Genomic DNA, 16,746 nt, shown 5'->3' with positions numbered 1-16,746 from the left:
AGTATAATATTGCTTGTGGATTTTAATCACATCCCATCTGCTTTGGCTGTAGGTCAGCAGGCTTTCATTGTCCTCTTTAAAGGATGACTTTTTCAGAGAAAAATTTGTATCTGCTCAAACTCAATGGCTGTTACAAAATAATTTTCCATTTACTTTTTTCTCCTTCATAAGATGCAATGAGAGTTTTCTGAGTTTATCCCTTGTATCTGCCATAAAGAAATCTTTCAGAAAGGAGGATATTAGAGAAAAACTTTTCTCATAGGTGTGGAAATAAAATTCCAAAGATCAATCTATCCATGAAATGGGATGTTAACACATTGTCCTGTTATACTGACTCTGTCAGTCCTTATAACTTTTCATATATTCACTGTTTCTTTTTTATCAGATTGCCCACTCATGGAAGCTAGAAACCAAACACCTCTCTCAGAATTCCTTCTCCTGGGACTGACAAATGACCCAGAGCTGCAGCCCTTCATCTTCAGCCTGTTCTTATCCATATACCTGGTAACAGTACTGGGGAATCTGCTCATCATTCTGGCCATCAGCTCTGACTCCCATCTTCATATCCCCATGTACTTCTTCCTCTACTACTTGTCCCTTAATGACATCTGTTTAAGCACAACCACTGTCCCAAAGATGCTGGTGAACATCCAAACACAAGATCAAAGCATCACCTACACAGGCTGCCTTGCTCAGATCTGTTTAGTGTTGGGTTTTTGTGGTTTTGAAAGTTGTCTCCTTGCAGCAATGGCCTATGACCGCTATGTGGCCATCTGCCATCCACTTAGGTACACGGTCATCATGAGCACCCATGTGTGTGTATTATTGACTCTCTCCTCCTTTTTCTTTAGCATCATGGATGGACTGCTCCACAGTCTGATGATCCTAAGGCTGTCCTTCTACACAGAGATGCAAATCCCACACTTCTTCTGTGAACTCGCCCAGATAATCAGGCTCACTCGTTCTGACACTTTAGTTGATAACATAGTAATATATGTTGCAGCTTTCATCATTGGTGGTGTTGCTGTGTTTGGCATCATGGTTTCTTATGTTCACATTGTATCATCAATCTTGAGAATGCCATCATCAGAAGGAAAGTATAAAGCATTTTCTACCTGTGGCTCTCATCTCTCTGTTGTCACCTTGTTCTATGGTACAGGTTTGGGGGTGTATATTAGTTATTTAATAACTGACTCATCCAGAAAGGCTGCAGTGGCTTCAGTGATGTATATTGTGATCCCTCAAATGATGAATCCCTTCATCTACAGTCTGAGGAATGGGGATATGAAGAAAGCTTTGTGGAAACTTATTAATAGGATAGCTTCCCTTCTGCAGTGTGTTAGTAGCTCAAACTTTTGGGTCTCGGGTAGAAAAAAATAATTGAATTAAAACAGACAACTTTTGTAAATAATCTAAAAACCTACAAAATGTTAGGAAAATGTAAAATGACTTTTTCTGTCACTTAACAGCAATCTTCTTTGTTTAGTTTAAAATTAACAGACACCAGAGGCACCATGATGTGGTACATCTGATTTCATCCCTAGCCTTGAACACTCTCTTCCTGTGCACTAGAATAGATAGCTAGACAAATCTTAAGGTAAACTCCCTAACTTCAAAGAATTTTTATGTATGGGTTAAAGTGAACTGTCTTGTTACTGTAATTTGTACTTGGGTAAGATGAATGAAGGAAATAAAATGTAACTACCTGAATATGATCGTGGCTGTAAAACCTATAGAAGGGGAGCTACGACCCAATAGGTCAGTCACTGCCAGTGACTTTTTGAATGTGATCAATCCTTTTCAGGCAAAATAAACTTTTTATTTCACTTCCATTCAGCTCATCTTTATTTGTGTTTCACTTGCCAATTCCTTCAGCAATATTTGGAGCATTGGTTAGGAAGGAAAATGCTAATTGATATGGCCCATGTTGGGCTTCAACTGGAGTCCAACCAGAGAGACCATCTGCCACCTTTGAAGGGAAGAGGTGCACCCCTAGGATTTTCCTGGGTTCCTTTTCTAGGATTCAGAGGTCAGCTTGTTGGCAGCAGATTGCTGTAACCCAGGACAGAGACAGCAGAAGGAAGACAAATGAATGAAATCATCTGTCTGAATTGTGAGATTCCCTGTGCAACCCCTAGTCTGTTTTGCTTTTGCTTTGGTTCTCAATTAAATCTTTGGGTAGATTACAGATTGAAGGCCTGATTACCCTCCCTTATCTACCTTTTGTGAGGATTTATATCCTCAATTTGGTCACAATATAGAGTGCATCCTAATCATCCCACACTCTCTGCAATTTGTGAGGGTTTCAGTTGCCCTCAATTTGTTATTATGTTTTGTAAGGAGCCCAAGAGAAAAAAAAATGTGTTAACTTCTTGTGCAATTGTGTGTATGAAAGAGATACAGTTAGAATAGTGAGTGGAATGAGCTACAAAAGCATACTCTGTGCACCAAGACAAAAGGAGGGGGCATTTGCCCTTAAATATACCTCCCCAAATCACAGAACTTGAGTGTGGCCTATATCTGTGATTCTATGGCTAACATCTAATATGTGCAAAAAAGTTGTAATTGTTTTTAATTGAGACTATGACAACTTGGAGCCATGTGTACTCTGTTTTGGGACATGAACAACCCAGTCTGAGAGCCATTCAAGCTTGTGCTTCACAGCAATCAACTACTGGTGTGAATTGTTTAATTTTGGTTTTAGAACAACTGCTTGCCAAATCTGCTGTTTCTCACACAGTGGACTTGTCCTCTCAGAAAATGTGACATTGTTATCGGCAAAACCCAGTGCTTCCCCTTTGGAGGAGGTTGAATTCCTCTCACTCTGCTTGAGTTGCTAAGATCACAGGTGGAGAGGAGGTAGGGACAAAACCATGAGGAGAACTACTTGGCCTTAATGAACTGGAGGGTAGAGATGGCAAACTATGGTCAGACTCAGAGAGAATGGAACAGGGATTGCACTCACATTAGAAAGAATTACAATGAGAAAACAAATCTTTGATGGAATGAAAACAGCTAGGAAAGTTCTGAAGAGCATAAAACAAAAGAGAGAGAAAAAATACTCCAGGCTTTAAGAACCCCAAGGCCAACACTGTGTTATCACCATGATGCTGCCTGCAAAGTCTGAAATCCAAAACAAAGCCAGAGAAACTGCAACTGTGTTTTACCAGATTATCAAGAGATTTTTACAGAAGAAATAAAGTTATAAATATTAACTATTTGATAAATATATCTTTGTTTCAATTTGAGTTAAGTTTAGTGGGTGTGATAAAAACATTTCTTGTACACTGAAAATTCTTGAACTGTTGTTATAGGGTTAATTTGATCTTTTTTGTACTTTGTTGATAAAAAGCTCAAGGTTAATGTTATTCTATGGACATCCAGTTAAATTTTAAAATGTAAGAATCTCAAAACAAATAAAGGTCAATGGACTGCGTTGCTAGCTCAAGGACCCTATTTCAATCCCTGGTACCCCCTCCCCCCTAAAAAACAAAAGCGTAAACAGAAAAACAAAGCAAAGGGACACATTCAAATTTAAGCAGCTAAAGACAAGTTTGTTATAAAAGGTTTATAGTGAGATGATGAAAAAAATATTTTAAAAATTATAAGTAAAAGAGATATACTTTTGATATAAAATGATTTTGTTTTTTTTTTCTTTTTTTTCTTTATATTGAGTTTATTGGTACAATCTAGGTATACAATACAATTACATTCATCATTGGGATTCTGTACCTTTACATAATAGGTCTTGATTCTCATTTTTTCCCCTTGTCCCTGCTCTCCCTTCAACCCCTCCTCCCCTCCCCATTTACAAACACTTTATTTCTATTTTTTCAGTTTCTCATATTTTTTCCTCTCCCTTATTACCTTTCCCCCACCCTTCCCACTTTCCCTACAACTTTAGCCCTTTACTTCCTATTTCACATTATTATCTCATTAGGATGCTGTGTACTATTATAGTTTTTCACACCAAAGAAACTTCAGTATTTCAGTTAAAGAAATCTCTGTATGAACATTAAAAATAGGGAACCCTAAAATAAAACTAAAAAGGAAAGTAAAAGAGAAAAGGCAATGATGTAACATTAAAATAATCCTTAATTCTGGGATGAAAATGGTCCCTGAACATATTTAAATTGCTTCTCTCTCTTACAGTCTCATCTTATTTGTTTTTCATTATTTAGAGAATATTAGTTTCTGTAATCAATCCCACATAGATATGACGTTACATATTTAGTACAATGTGTTACCCCTGTAAACATGGAAAAAAAATAAAAAATAAAAATAAATTAACATTTCTAGACCAATATGGTTGTCCATTTCTGTACAATGCCACCTCAACACAGTAAATTGGGATGACTTTTTCCAAAGTTGGCAGCACTGTTAAAGTTTCCCAAAATTCAATTTATATATAAGAAGCACACCTAGGGCAAAAAGAAGCCCATAGACTGAAGGTGAAAATATAGAAAACAATTCTTCATGTGACAGGAGCCCAGAACAAAAAAAAGCGGTAGCAATCTTATTTGCAGAAACCAAAACTGAATCTAGTATTATTGATGTAGGATGATACTGTATCATATCTCTATGAATGTAAAATATCTAGTACCTGCTTTATGATACATAGTAGCGACCGTGCTTTATCAGAGCTACATTTAATGATATTACTCTAGAATGTTCTCTTTCCAGATGATGATTAAGAGGCTAATAAAGAAAATGTTGCCAGGTACCACAACAGCAACAGAACTTTGCTGTTTTCTGGATATTATTCTTTTCTTTGGTTTTTTCTTAATGGAATATGATGATTGTCTATAATTTTGTTCAGATGACTGCAGAACCTGGAAAAGCTGTTGCTGCTATCAATGCATAACATACTATTATTAGTCTTTTTATATAAATATATAAAATGATTTGGTATGTTTCTCTTGTTATAAGGATACAAGGATACACAAGACTAGAAGGACTAAGTATGTTGAGAAGGTGTGCAGAAGTGACTTATCAAGGAAATATAAATGTTTGCTTGTTGGTTTCAAGTTTGTTATAAAAGATTTACATTTATAGATATAAAGAGATTTACATCAATAAATATTGCTTAAATACATTGCTATAAAATGTTTACATTGGTTATCATCAAAGTGTTGAATTCTAAATATGTTATTTTAATATATTTATAATTCCATTTTCAAAATATAATATTCTCTGTGGAAAAACAAAGAGTTATTAAGAGATGACCCTCTTGTTTATGAGCTCATGGTGTCCTCAATACACCTTGAGAAATTTTCCTATTGACTTAGGGTTATTTTATGTGAAAAATAGAATAATTGTTCAGTTTGGGAAAGAGAGATTTACACATAAAATATTTGTCCTGCAGCACCTGATGAGACCCTCAGGTGTCTCTAACAAGGCAACAGTAAGGGCAGTAAACTAAAAAAAAAATGAGAGAGATGTACTACAACACACAGGAATGCATTGTTATCAGGTTTGCTTGTTCTGATACATCTATTGATAACAAAGCATTTATGTTACAGCTTACATTTTTGGTGCATTGCCTCTGTTTGGAATCATGTTTTCTTACACTCCCATTGTATTATCTTTCCTGGAGTTTTCAAAATCAGAAAGGGAGTATAAGGCTATTTCCACTTGTGGGATCACTTGGTAGTCATAACCTTGTTCTATGGGATAGGTGTGGGTATCTGCTGAGACCCTCAGGTTTTCCTAACAAGGCAGGAAAAAGACAGAAAATACAGAGAAGAAGAAGAGTTGTCCTCATACACACAGGAGGGAATGGATTCTGACAGTGCAGTATTAGATTGAGATTATTTGGTCATTTTTGCTACATTTTTTAACTAATTAACTCATTAACTAACTCATTTTTAGAAATCTCATGCATGTTCTCAATCCTCTATATATTCCTATACATTTTTTTAAAATGTGCTTTCAGTTGACCATATTAAATTTCAAATTTAACAGACGAATTTTATGCCTTCTTATTATTTCTATTAGTGTACTACAAATCAATCCAGTGGTTGTATCTATTTTCAAAGCTCTACATGTTTGTCCTGTTATAATATTAAAGATAAGAATCATTTCTTATACTGATGAAATTTTGTTTACTATTTGTCTATTATTTGAAATAAAATTGTTTGAATAGTGCCCTCTATGTTTTCTGAAGGAAATAAATGAAAATTTTATAGCTGGGGGTAATCAAGTCTGTTTTAATTACTTTCCTGGTGCTAGGGATCAAATTCTGGACTTTGTGTTTGCAAGGCAGGTGTGGTTTTACTAAGCTAAATCCCCAGTCCAAATCTGATTTGATTCTGAAAACCCTATTTGCCTTGCTCAAGGATTTTAATGTTTCCTTATGCAATTGAGGTTAAAACACATGAAATTTTTTATTGCCTTTTCAATTTTTTTCTCATTGAGTTTATTGGTACGTTTTAAGTATACAGTACAGTTACATCTATCATTTGGATCTTATACCTTTACATGACATATATTGGTTTTCATTTTTTCCCATATCCCTGCCCTGCCTTAACCCCCTCCACTGTTTCCTATGTACAAAGCTTTTGTTTCCATTTTTTCATTTTTCTCATATTTGTTTCTTTTCCCTTATTCCCTTTCCCCAATACTTCCCTCTTCTGCTACACCTTTAGTCATTTTCTTCCTGTTTCACATTGTCAGTTGTACAATTTATATCTTATTTACACTTTTAGTTTTTCACACCAGAGAAACTATTTGGTATTATTGCCTTTGATATGAAAAATAATCCAATTTTACTTTCATTTATTACTATCTTTTCAAAAAACATATTTATTCAATATGTTGCCATTTTAGCAGTATTACATTGTGATATTAAGCTTAATTTTGTCAGCATGATTAGCTTTAGAATCTGAGTAGAAGATTGTTCCAGCACACATCTAGTGGTTGCTTGGGACATGGAGGTGTGACTTGTGTGTTTCACCTTGTCTTTATCACCTTCTACTTTGACACTATTCCTCTCTTCTGCTTCCCTCACACTGTGAATTAATAAATTATGTTCCACCTCACTGCTTTGCCATAATTTTCCTTCTTTCCACCCAATTTACCCTGGACTGAATCCCCTTAAAATATGAGTCAAATTAAACACCTTTGATTTGTGACTGTTAGGCCTTGTGTCCATAAACAAGCAAAAAAACAAAAGCAATAACAAACAAACAAACAAAACAAAACAAAAAAACTGGAAAAACAGCCTTATGCTGTAATGTCACATTTCTTTTGTTTTTTTTTTTTTTTTTTTTTTGTACCGGGGATTGAATTCGGGTAAAGGCAGGCCACCGAACCATTGAGCTAAATCCCTGGCCCTATATTTCTTAATGATAGTACTGTAGAAGTTGTTTAAAATAAAGTTTGTTGCTACAATACACAAGTCCAAACAGTTTTAAAATGTATGCTCACAAAGTACATTTCACAATCATTAAATTGCTTTCCAGATAATTTACAAATTTCTTCCAATGTGACAGTATCTGTAGGTAGGATGTGCGGAGGAAATCATGTTTCTATGCAGTTATGTGTCTGCAGCCTGTGATTGGACCAGTCACGTGAGCCTTGTCCCTCAGCTGTGGAAGACACAGAAAAAAGGTGGCCATTGCAGACCTCAGGGCAGGCTGACATCACAGTTTGAATTTGTAACATCTCAACCTGGGCATTTACCACATCTAAAACTTTCAGAAATAATATTTATTGCTTAACCTATTTAGTCTAGGACATTTTTATTATAAGTCTCTGTTGATTGAGAATTACATTCATCTAAGAATGGAGATAAGAGCAATTAATAAGAAATTTTAGTGTGAAAGGTAGAATTATGTTGTTATATCTTCAACAGTAATGTGAAGAATAATTTCCTCCACAGTTTTTTATTAGGTTACTAATTCATTTATTCCAAAACAGTAAATGCAAATCCAATATTTCAGTACCACATTGTACATTCTGAGAAAATAGCAGTGAGCATGCTGATGGAAATCCTTTCATTAAAGGATTATTCACCCATGTGTTAAGAAACTGGCAAGAAACAAGTAGCATAGGCCTGATATTCATGTCCTGCCTTACCTGGATCACTGTCAGGTGGGGAGTTGGGATCATCACTCCAGCTACTGGAAATGCTGATAACAGGCAGCCCTTTGTTGTGATCCACATTGTGTGACTGACCCAGTCAAAGAGAGACTCTGTACTAAAGGTCATATCTCCTTCCCAAGGTCACAATAAATATTGATCAGGCAGATTTTAAAAATTTGAGCTTCATAGCTGAGATCACTCTTTGGTCTGCTTTTGAGGTGCACAAATATTGTCAGATGCCTGCTTTGAGGCAAAGGAGCCCAGGGGAATTTAGCAGATTTTTGTGCTATAAGCAGAAGTCCTGTAAAAATGCCTCAGCTTCATTAAGGGTTTATGGACCAGGTCATCTTTCTGTTCACTCATTCCTCTTTGATAATCTGAGTTTCAGCCAGACTTCTTGTATTAAAAATGTGTCTTGATGTATCTGTCTGTGATGAAATTAGTTCCAATCTCTTCCTAATCAGTGTAATAACATGTTCTTCACTCAGAAGAGAATCAAATCAAACCTCAACTATTTACTTTCAGTCTTCACAAGGATATTACTAGAAGTTCTTAGAGTGTGAGAATTACTTGAAAGAGCAAGTTTTCAGTAAGGAGGGTGGAGTTCTTTGGTGGATGTTCTGCAAATATGACAACACATAGAACTATCAGGTCTGAAATAGTGGGATGAGAATTACTGCACAACTGGCCCATAGGCAGTTCAAGTATACAGTAAGAGTTGTGACTCACCAGATTGTTTAATCCCATCTACTGATGATAATCTCACTCATAACCCAAGGGATTAATTTATAAATGCATGGAGATTTAGTCAACAAACTATGCCATTCCTCCCAGGATCTTTGAGGTGATTGGAGGTACCTGGACACTTGTCAGGCCAAGTGAAGAGAAAGCATACTTTCTCTGCCTGCATTTTAATGTTCTGCCAGAATTTATCTTGGGATAAGGAAGTGGCTCTTGTGACTATTTGTTTTTACATATAAGAGCTTTATTTTATATTTTCATAACCATAATATTCAGTCTTAGAATAGTTGGAGACAGACATTATCTCAACAGCCTGAAGTTTGTACTAAGGTAATGTCATGATGTAATGATTAATATATCGGCTTCTAATTCTCTATAAAAAGACTAACTCTCTTAAAATAAAGTATGCAATTGTTTATTCTTCTCTACATCATCTGTGTCCTGGTTATTGCATGATGCTTACCCAGGGCCCCCAATGCACTAGATGTTGACATAAAATGGAAGAGGTCTTAATTCTAAACCAATGAAAAGATGTCTCCTTGAAGAACTCTTTTCTCTGTTGAAACAACATACCCAGCTATCTCTAGGAAAACATAGGTACATGAACCTTGCAACAAATGCAGGTGAACTTGAGGGGATCCAGCACAGGTTGAAGCTTACTCATGGAATAATGAATGAGCTGAAGTATCTTTTATCTGAGAGCCCATCTTCTGAGTTTTGATTTATTCAAGATACTCACCATATTTCAGATAAGTTGAGAAATAGTATTTTTATCTTATTTAGGATAGAAGCATCCTAACTCATGGAATTCAACCATTCCAGAATAATATCAAGTCACACAATAGAGCATTGAAGTAAAATTTACCTTTAAGGAGATAAATGTCCTTGGTGCTGTTGGTGTTATGCATACAGCAAAACGTTTATCCTCTCAGTCCACCCCTGCTGCAATCAGGTTGACTGACAGTGCAATTTACTCTGTTCTCTGGAGAGCGACCTCAGATCAACAGATGCCTATAAGGATAATTGATTGTTGCCATCCCAGGGACAAAGCTCAGAATGTAAGGGGGCTATAAAACAGAGGCCACAATGGAATTATTTGGGGAATCTGTACAGTTTTGTGGTACATGTGTTAGATGGAGTCTATTTTTTATATTTTAGTGTTCTAATGAGCTATCATTTCAAAATCAATAGACCAAGATTCTTTTGCTTACATTCTTCTATTCTCTCACCAACAAATCATGTTCAGAAGATCAAGAGTTTTCAAACTTTCCAGTGCCAGAGAGGATCAGACCAGTTTTTCAGTCCAAGTGCAAACACCTTCCATAATTACAGCCTGCAGTTACGAGTTATAGAGAACTGGTTGGGTAAAGGTCTACAATTTGTGAATCCAGTGTTCCTATGCTTTGACTCATTCATGGGGTTCAAATTTAAAGCAGATGATGCAATTACAAAAGAGGTGTTGATCCCATTATTTTCCTCAAGGTTTTCTTCCCCAAACAGTAAATAAAAGGTTTCATCACCCAGAAGAACACAGTGTATATAACTGAGGCTGCTGAAGTATTATTGGGGGACTCAGTCAATATAGAGCTAATGTATATCCCAAAACCTGTCGCATACAACAAAAAGACAACCGAGAATAGATCCACTGGTAGAAAAAGCTTAATACTTTCTCCCAGCTGATGGTATTCTGAGATCAAAGGAGACAATTTTAATGTAAAATAAATTCTTCCAAAGGGAAAAAAAAAAGACTGCCTGCTAAGCTAGTCAGTAAAAATACCAACAGGTTATTTTTCAGGGTATCAGAATAGGTGAGTATAATGAGTTCAGCAAATTCGCAGGAGCAGGAGAGGTTTTCAGGTGTGCACAGAGGAAGGCACAACACCAACAAACTGTGCAGGAAAATCCCAGTGCTAATGAACAGGGACAGTAGGAACAGCAAACAACAAAGACAAAGGTTCATGATAATTGTTTACCTAAGTGAACAGCAGATGGATATACAGTGGTCATAAACCATGGTTGCAAGAAGAGATTCCAAAACCAACAAAGACCAGGACAAAGCAGATGGAGGCAAAGCATCCTGTTTAGCTGATGGCTTTGCTATGTCTCCAGATGTTTACCAGCATCTTGGGTGGGGGCCGTAGAAGAGAGCAGACAGATGTCAGTGAAGGATAGGTTAGAAAGGAAGAGGTACTTAAGGGTTGGAGGTGGAACTCAGAGATGACAGTCAGGATAATGAGAAGATTCCTGAGAACTGTGACCAGCTACATAAACTGAAAGAGTTTGAAGGTGATGAATTGTAGTTCTTTTTTTTTTTTTTTTGATTGTTGTTGTCTGGCACACAGAAAGAAGAATTCTAATAAACATGTCCAGTTTTCTGATACCATTCTATTGAGAAGGTTGCTGAGATACATAAAGATTACATGAATAAAATCAGATGCACATATTGCCCTTTTATAAGAAGTGTTACATCTATAAATAAAATGAAACAAATGACACTAATGTGATTACCTTTAACTCTCTCTTTTTCATACTCTTTTTTCCCCTGTCTTGCTGTTCTTTTTTTCATTAAGTTTATTAGCACATTTTAAGCATACAATGCACATACATTCAAGGTCAGGGACAAGGAGAAAATGAGAACCAAGACCTTTCATATAAAGGTAAAATATCCCAGTAAGGAATGTAACTGTACTGTATACCTAGAATGTACCAATAAACTCAATAAAAAGAAAAAAAAACATTTTGTTCCTTTACTTGATGTATCTTGGCTATTAATTTGTTTCCCATTCACCGCATTTCTTTCTTTTCTTTTCTTTTTTTTTTAACTTTAATTGTGTTTATTGGTACATGTTAGGGATACAGTACAGTTACATTCATTGTTGGGATCTTGTACCTCTACATGACAAGTCTTGGTTCTCAGTTTTTCCCCTTGTCCATGCCCGCAATTCACCCCCTCCTTCCCTCCCCATTTACAACCACTTTATTTCCATCTTTTCATTATCTCAGATTTTTTTCTTTTCCCAATTTACCCTTCCCCTACCCATCCCAACTTCCCTACACCGTTAGCTCCTTTCTTCCTATTTCTCAATGTCAGTAATCTTATTAGGATCTTATGTATTATTGCAGATTATTCATGCCAGAGAAACTTTTCAGAATTTACACATGTGTGCCTTATTTATTTCACTTAGGAGTACAACTTCAATATGTATCCATTTTCCTATGAATGAATCTATTTTCTCATTCTTTATGGCTGAGTAATATTCCCTTTTATAGAAAAACCACATCTTCTTTATCCAGTTTCCAACGGATAGGCAAATGGTCAGTTTCCAAAACCTAGCTATTACAAACTGTGCTGCTATAAACATGGGTGTGCATATTTCTCTGTGAGATGATTCTTTTAGTTCTTTCGGAAAGATGCCCAGCAGAAGAATGGATGGGTCAAATGGAACCTCCTGTCCAAGCTCTTTGAGGTATCTCCATATTGATTTCCATAGTGGTTGCACTAGACTGCACTCCCACCAACAATGGAGAAGGGTTCCTTTCTCCCCACATCCCCGCCAACATTTGTTATTGTGTGATTTCTTGATAGCAGCCATTTTTGTGGGGTGAGGTGGAATCTCGGTGTTGTTTTCATCTGCATCTTTTCAATGATCAGTGATGTGTAACATTTTTTCATATATTTATTTGCTATTTTTACTTCTTTGAGAAATGTCTGTTCATTTCAGATACCCATTTTTGAATCGGGTCTTTATATTTTGGGGGGCTGATTGTATTGAATTCTTTATATATTCTTGATAATATTCCTTTGTCTCAGGAACAGCAGGTAAAAATTTTTCCCACATTGTAGATTGTCTCTTAGTTCTGCTGATGGTATCTTTAGAAATACAGAAACTTTTTAATAAGATGAGATCCCAGTTGTTGATTCTATGTGCTAGTTCCTGTGCTACTAAGGATTTGTTCATAAACTATTTTCCTATGCCAATTTACAGAGTTCTGCCTAACATACCTTCCAGCAAGTTTAATGTTTCTGTTTAAATATTTAGATCTTTAATCCATTTGGGTTTTAATTTAGTGCATGGTGAAAGATAAGGGTCTACTTTTAATTTGTGGTAGGTTGACATCCAGTTTTTCCAACACTATTTATTAAAGAGGCTATCTTTCCTCCACTGAGGATGGTGAGCTCCTTTGTCAAAGATGAGGTAGCTGAGTGCGTCTGGGTTTGTTTTTGTGACTTCCAGTCTGATCCACTGATCCTCAGACCTGTTTCTTTGCTAGTGCCATGCTGTTTTTATCACAGTGGCTTGGTAGTATAGTTTCAAATTGGGAATTGTTATACCTGGTGCCATGTGTCTGCTGCCTAAGATGGCTTTTGCTATTCTAGGTGTCTTATGGTTCCAAATGCATTTTTGGATTTTTTTTCGAGTTCTGTGAAATATAGTATTGGAATTTCAATTGGCATTGCATTGAATGTTTATAGAAGTTTTGGTATTATGGCCATTTTCACTATGTTGATTCTTCCTACACAGGAGCAGGGGATATCTTTCCATTTTTTATATCCTCTTCAATTTCTTTTTTAGAGTGCTGTAGTTTTTGGTGTAGAGATCTTTTGCTTCTTCTGTTAGATTTATACCTAGGTACTTTATTTTTTTCGATGCTATTGTAAAAGGAATTTTTCCCTTATTTCTCTCTCAGTGAGTCTGTTATTTGTGTATAAGAAGGCTATTGATTTTTGAGTGTTCACCTTGTATCCACCTACACTGCTAAAAGTGTCAATTAAGTCTAGAAGTCTTTTGGTGGAGTATTTTGGGTCTTGAATATAGAGTATCATATCATCAGCAAATAATGACAGTTTAATTTCTTCCTTTGCTATCTTTATTGCTTTAATTTCTTTCTCTTCTCTAATTGCTGTGGCTAATGTTTCCAGAACTACAGTGAAGAAGAGTGGTAATAATGGCCATTCTTATTTTGTTCCTCATTTTAACATGAAGGTTTTCAGTTTGGGGCCATTTAATATGATGTTGGCTGATGGTTTTTCATAGATAGCCTTTATTAAGTTGAGGTATAGACCATCTATTCCAATTTTTTGCAGGGTTTTTATCATGAATGCGTGTTGAATTTTATCAAATGCTTTTTCTGCATCTATTGAGAGGATCATATGGTTTTTGTCCTTGACTCTGTTAATGTAATGTATTACATTTACTGACTTTCATATGGTGAACCACACTTGGATCTCTGGAATAAGTCCTACTTGGTCAGGATGGAAGATCTTCTTAATAATCCTCTGTATTCTGTTGGCTAGTATCTTATTAACGATTTTTGCATCTATATTAATTAAGGAGATTGGTCTTTAGTTCTTCTTTTTAGTTGTATCTTACCCTGGTTTGGGAATCAAAGTGGTACTTGCTTCCAGGAATGAATTGGTAAGTATAGCTTCCCTTTCGATTTCATTGAAAATTTTGAAGAGTAATGGCAATAGTTCTTCTCTAAATATCTTGTAAAATTCAGCAGTGAATCCATCAGGGCCTGGGCTTTTCTTTGTTGATAAATTTTAATTAAATTTTAAATTTCACTGACTGTAATTCAAGTGTTTAAAATATTTTCATCTTCTTTGTTCAACTTTTGTAATTCGTAAGTATCTAAAAATCTGTCCATTTCTTCTGTGTTTTCCATTTTATTGGAGTACAGGTTCTCAAAGTAGGTATTCATGATCTTCTGGATTTCTTTTGGATTTGTTGTGACTTCGCCTTTTTCATTCCTGATTGTATGGATGTGAACCTTTTCTTTCCTTTTTTTGATAAGGTTTGCTAAGGGTTTATCAATTTTATTTATTCTTTCAAAAAACAAACTCTTTGATTCATTTATTTTTTCTATCATTTTCTTAGTTTCAATTGCATTGATTTCTGCTCAGATATTTATAATTTCCTCTCTTGTTCTAGCCTTGGGGTTTTCTTCTTCTTGTTTTTCTAGGAGTCTAAATTTCATCATTACATTGTTTATTGGAGGCCACTCTGTTTTCCTAGTGTGGCATTCAATGTCATGAATTTTCCACGTAGAACTGCTTTCATTGTGTCCCATACATTCCTGTATGTTGTATTGACATTTTCATTTATTTGTAAAAACTGTCTAATTTCTTCTTTAATTTCCTCTGTAATCCATTGATTGTTTAGGAGAGTGTTGTTCTGTTTCCATGTGCTTGTGAAGTTTCTACAGTTTCTTGTGCTATTGATCCCCAGCTTGATTGCACTATGATCTGATAATATGAGGGGGATGACTTCAATTCGTTTGCATTTATTTAGACCTGTTCTGTGAGCCAATATGTGATCTAACTTGGAAAATGATCCATGTGCAGCCAAAAAGAATGTATATTCTGGTTTTTTGGATGGAATACTCTGTAAATATCTATTAAGTCCATGTATTCCAAAGCTTGGTTCAGTTCTATTGTTTCATTATTGATTTTCTGTGTAGATGATCTGTCAATTTGTGATAGTGGGGTATTTAAATCCCCCACTACAATTGTATTAGTAGTGCTTGTTTGATTTTTCATGTTGCTTAATATTTGTTTTATATAGTTGGGTGCATTTACATTTGGTGCATATATGTTTATGATTGTCAACTCTTCCTCTTGAATTGTTCTCTTTACAAGGATGTAGTGTCCTTCTTTGTCTCTCTTAATGAGTTTTGGTTTGAAATTTACTTTATCTGAGAAGAAGATTGCTACTCCTGATTTTTTTTTGGGGGGGGGCTCCTGATGCATGGAGAATTGTTTTCCATCTTTTCACTTTTAGTCTATGGACTTCCTTTTGCACTAGGTGTGTTTCTTGTATAAAACATATTGTTGGATTTTGCTTCTTAATCCATTCTGCCAGTCTATTTCTCTTGACTGGTGAATTGAGGCCATTAACTTTGATAGTCATAACTGGTATATTCTGATGTATTAATGTAATGTTATTGTCCTTTTGTTGACTCTTTTTTACTTTTTCTCCCGTCTCCTTTTAGTTTCTTGCCTTGCCTATTTGATTTGGTCTGTTGGGCCTCATGTCATTGTCCTTTTCTAGGATATTGTTTAGAATTCCTTGCAGTGCTGGTTTGGTGTTCATGAAATTTCTCAGGTGCTCCTTGTCATGGAAGTATTTTATTTCCCATCTATTTTGAAAAAGAGTTTTGAAGGATACATCAGTCTAGGTTGGAGATTCTTTTCTTTTAGGACTTGGAATACCTCACTCCAGGCTCTCCTTGACCTAAGGGTTTGTGTTGAAAAGTCTGCTGTGATTCTGATGGGTTTTCATTTGCATGTGATTTGTTTCTTTTCTCTCACTGCTTGTATTATTTTGTTTTTCTGTTGGATTTCTGGGATCTTGATTATTATATATCTAGCTGTAGATTTTGTTTTATCATGGCTAGCTGGAGTTTTATATGCCTCACTTATCTGTATGTGTAATGCTTCCTTTCTGTTTGGGGAGTTTTCTGTCATTAATTCTGTGAAGAGCTTTTTTAGGTCCTTTGTGTTTTCTCCTGCTTTTTCATGAATTCCTATCAGTCTTATGTTATTTTTCTTTGCATCATCTAGAAGTTGCTGGGTTGATTTCTCATGATCCCTTACTGATTTTCAGAGACATCTTTTTTCATGGTCACTGACTGTGATCCTATCTTATATATCTGAAATTTTATCTTCACAATCTTTTATTCTATGGCATACACTTTCAATAGAGTTCTTTTTTTAATTTTATTGAGTTTATTGGTACATTTTAGGGATACAGTACAGTTACATTCATTATTGGGATCATGTACCTTTGCATGGCAAGTCTTGATTCTCATTTTTTTCCTCTTACCTCTGCCCTCCCTTCACCCCCTCCTCCCCTCACCCCCATCTACAAACACTTTATTTTCATCTTTTCATTCTCTCACATTTTTTTCTTTTCCCTT

At 35.6% G+C, this 16,746-nt stretch overlaps 2 protein-coding genes across 2 annotated transcripts in view; both read left to right on the top strand.

Annotated features, from left to right (window-relative positions):
• Positions 1-336: 336 nt before the first annotated feature.
• Positions 337-1,380, top strand: LOC109117694 (olfactory receptor 7G2-like). Its single transcript, XM_019205889.2, has one exon. The coding sequence runs from the start codon at positions 397-399 to the stop codon at positions 1,378-1,380; it is 984 nt and encodes a 327-aa protein (XP_019061434.1). The 5' UTR covers positions 337-396.
• Positions 1,381-1,681: 301 nt separating this feature from the next.
• LOC117283728 overlaps positions 1,682-16,746 on the top strand; it is a 32,813-nt gene continuing 17,748 nt past the window's right edge. Inside the window, 1 exon segment of the mRNA XM_033757280.1 lies at positions 1,682-1,804. Coding sequence (XP_033613171.1) covers positions 1,682-1,804 — 123 coding nt within the window.

The sequence above is a fragment of the Fukomys damarensis genome, unplaced genomic scaffold (assembly GCF_012274545.1).
Source record: "Fukomys damarensis isolate Sample0158 unplaced genomic scaffold, DMR_v1.0_HiC HiC_scaffold_30, whole genome shotgun sequence".
Lineage (NCBI taxonomy): Eukaryota > Metazoa > Chordata > Mammalia > Rodentia > Bathyergidae > Fukomys > Fukomys damarensis.
This window is presented reverse-complemented; position numbering and strand designations above follow the sequence as displayed.

Coding starts and splice junctions, on each gene's coding strand:
- LOC109117694 (XM_019205889.2), top strand. CDS start 397: ATGGAAGCTAGAAACCAAACACCTCTCTCAGAATTCCTTCTCCTGGGA.